General features: G+C 53.6%; 1 protein-coding gene across 1 annotated transcript; it reads right to left on the bottom strand.

Annotated features, from left to right (window-relative positions):
* Positions 1-661: 661 nt before the first annotated feature.
* On the bottom strand, positions 662-2,257 carry opn4.1 (opsin 4.1). The gene is given in 3 exon segments (XM_029724692.1): positions 662-1,048; positions 1,050-1,177; positions 1,180-2,257. Coding segments are annotated over 3 exon segments (1,593 nt in total).

The following is a 2,257-nucleotide window of genomic DNA, read 5'->3' as shown; positions in this document are numbered from 1 at the left end:
GGTGAGGGAATAAGAACAAAGGCTTACCTCAGTTGATTTAAAAATCTGTCCCCTCCTCATTCCCTTCCCTTTCACCTGTATTGATTTGGGAAAGACTTGACAGGGAAAAACAATATGCTGGAAGATCCTCATTGTCTGGCTTTTATCCGAAACAGTTCTTTCAGATCAATGCAATGAGAGGAGGTGAGGAGAGGATATACTTGTTAGACAATTGAAAAAGAGCCTAAATTCAGTTACCAGGAAGCAGGACACCTTTACCATCAGATTGAAAACGAGCCTATATTCAGTAACCAGGAAGCAGGACACCTTTACCATCAGATTGAAAACGAGCCTATATTCAGTTACCAGGAAGCAGGACACCTTTACCATCAGATTGAAAACCAGCCTATATTCAGTTACCAGGAAGCAGGACACCTTTACCATCAGATTGAAAACGAGCCTATATTCAGTAATCAGGAAGCAGGACACCTTTACCATCAGATTGAAAACGAGCCTATATTCAGTTACCAGGAAGCAGGACACCTTTACCATCAGATTGAAAACGAGCCTATATTCAGATACCAGGAAGCAGGACACCTTTACCATCAGATTGAAAACAAGCCTATATTCAGTTACCAGGAAGCAGGACACCTTTACCATCAGATTGAAAAGGAGCCGAAGATCAGTTAACACGGAGCAGGAGATATTTACTAGAGGTGTACCGAGTAGTCGGACAAAACGAGTATAAACGATCTTTAACATCAGATGGGCCTGTATCGGGCACATCTCCTTCAAACACCATTAAGGTGCTTGAAATGCTGCTAACCCTGAGGCTGTCAGACAACACTCCCACTTTCTGCGAGGCGACCACGCCTGCTGACTGCTGATTGGGGATAGCCGTATCTGTGGAGATCTCCGTGGAGACACGTCGGTCGAAGGGAATTGAGTTAACGCTGGAGATGTCGGCCTCGTTCTCCATCCAGCACGAGTCAGTGTCGGAGGCCGATGAGAGGCGGCTCTTGCCCCATGGTTCGTTGGCACATGCCCGTGACGACCATGCACCCTCTCGCACCCACACCCATGGCCAGGGAGCACTGTCTGGTGAAGGTGGGCCGTCGAGAGCCAAGGGAGGAACCACTGTTGGAGCTGAAGGATGAAAGCAGGTCCTTGTCACCCACACGCAGCAGCGAGCGTAGCATGGCACGTAGCTGGCGATTGCGATGCGGTACTTGGGGTGCGTGATGGCGCAGATGATGGGGTTGTGGATGGCCGAGGCCTTGGCAATGACAGCGGGCACTGAGTTCATGTAGGGTGTCAGCAGGTGGGCATAGCCTGCCGTGGCAACCAGCGCCACCACCGAGTAGGGCGACCAAGACACGACGAAGAGTAGGATGACCACCAGCGCCACTTTGGACATGCGCCACTCAACGCGAAGCCGCTCGTATGCCTTGTACTTCTCGCCGCAGTCCAGCCACCGCACATCTCGGCCTGCCTGGTGGATGGTGCGGAAGATGGCTACATAGCAGCCGCTGATCACCCCCAGCGGGATGAAGAAGACGAAGGTGATGAGGAGTATGGTGTAGGCATGCACCGATAGGGTGAAGGTGGTGTAGTCCCAGCTGCACGACGTCTGCAGGCCCTCGGGCACGTATGCGCTCCAGCCGAAGAACGGCGGCAGGCTCCACCCCAGGCTCCAGAGCCAACAGGCTATCAACATGACAATGGCCTGCCGCCGGCTCATGCTGCCCAGCGAGGCCAGCGGCCAGGTGATGGCCAGGCAGCGGTCAACGGCGATGGCTGTCAGCGTCATCATGGAGCACATGCCGAAGAGGGCGCCACAGAATGCGTAGAGCTCACAGGCGTGCTCACCAAACACCCAGCGGCGGTGCAGCGAGGCCACGAAGAAGACGGGGGACTGGGTAAGCGCCGTGAGGAAGTCAGCCACGGCCAGGTTGACCACAAACAGGTTGCCCGGTATGTGGAGGGTGCGGCTGCGACAGAAGACATAGATGACCAGAGCATTACCCAGTATGCCCATGATGCCCACCATGAGGATGACTGAGCCGATGATGTAGTGCACATGGTCGGGAACATCCACGGTGGGGAAGGGATGCGGTGGCACCGGGTGAAAGGGCAGGTGGGTTGGCCCATGGCCAAGCACATGATCAAGTTTATTGTTCCTGGAGGTTGAGAAGTACTCCTTAAAAATCCTTGAGCTCCCCCGGTGGGCAAAATGCCCCTTTTCTGGTCGAACGATGCCAATACTTATTTCTCTCAT

This window comes from Salmo trutta, chromosome 31, assembly GCF_901001165.1.
Source record: "Salmo trutta chromosome 31, fSalTru1.1, whole genome shotgun sequence".
Lineage (NCBI taxonomy): Eukaryota > Metazoa > Chordata > Actinopteri > Salmoniformes > Salmonidae > Salmo > Salmo trutta.
Note: the sequence above shows the minus strand (reverse complement) of the source record. Positions and strands in the feature narration are given on the sequence as shown.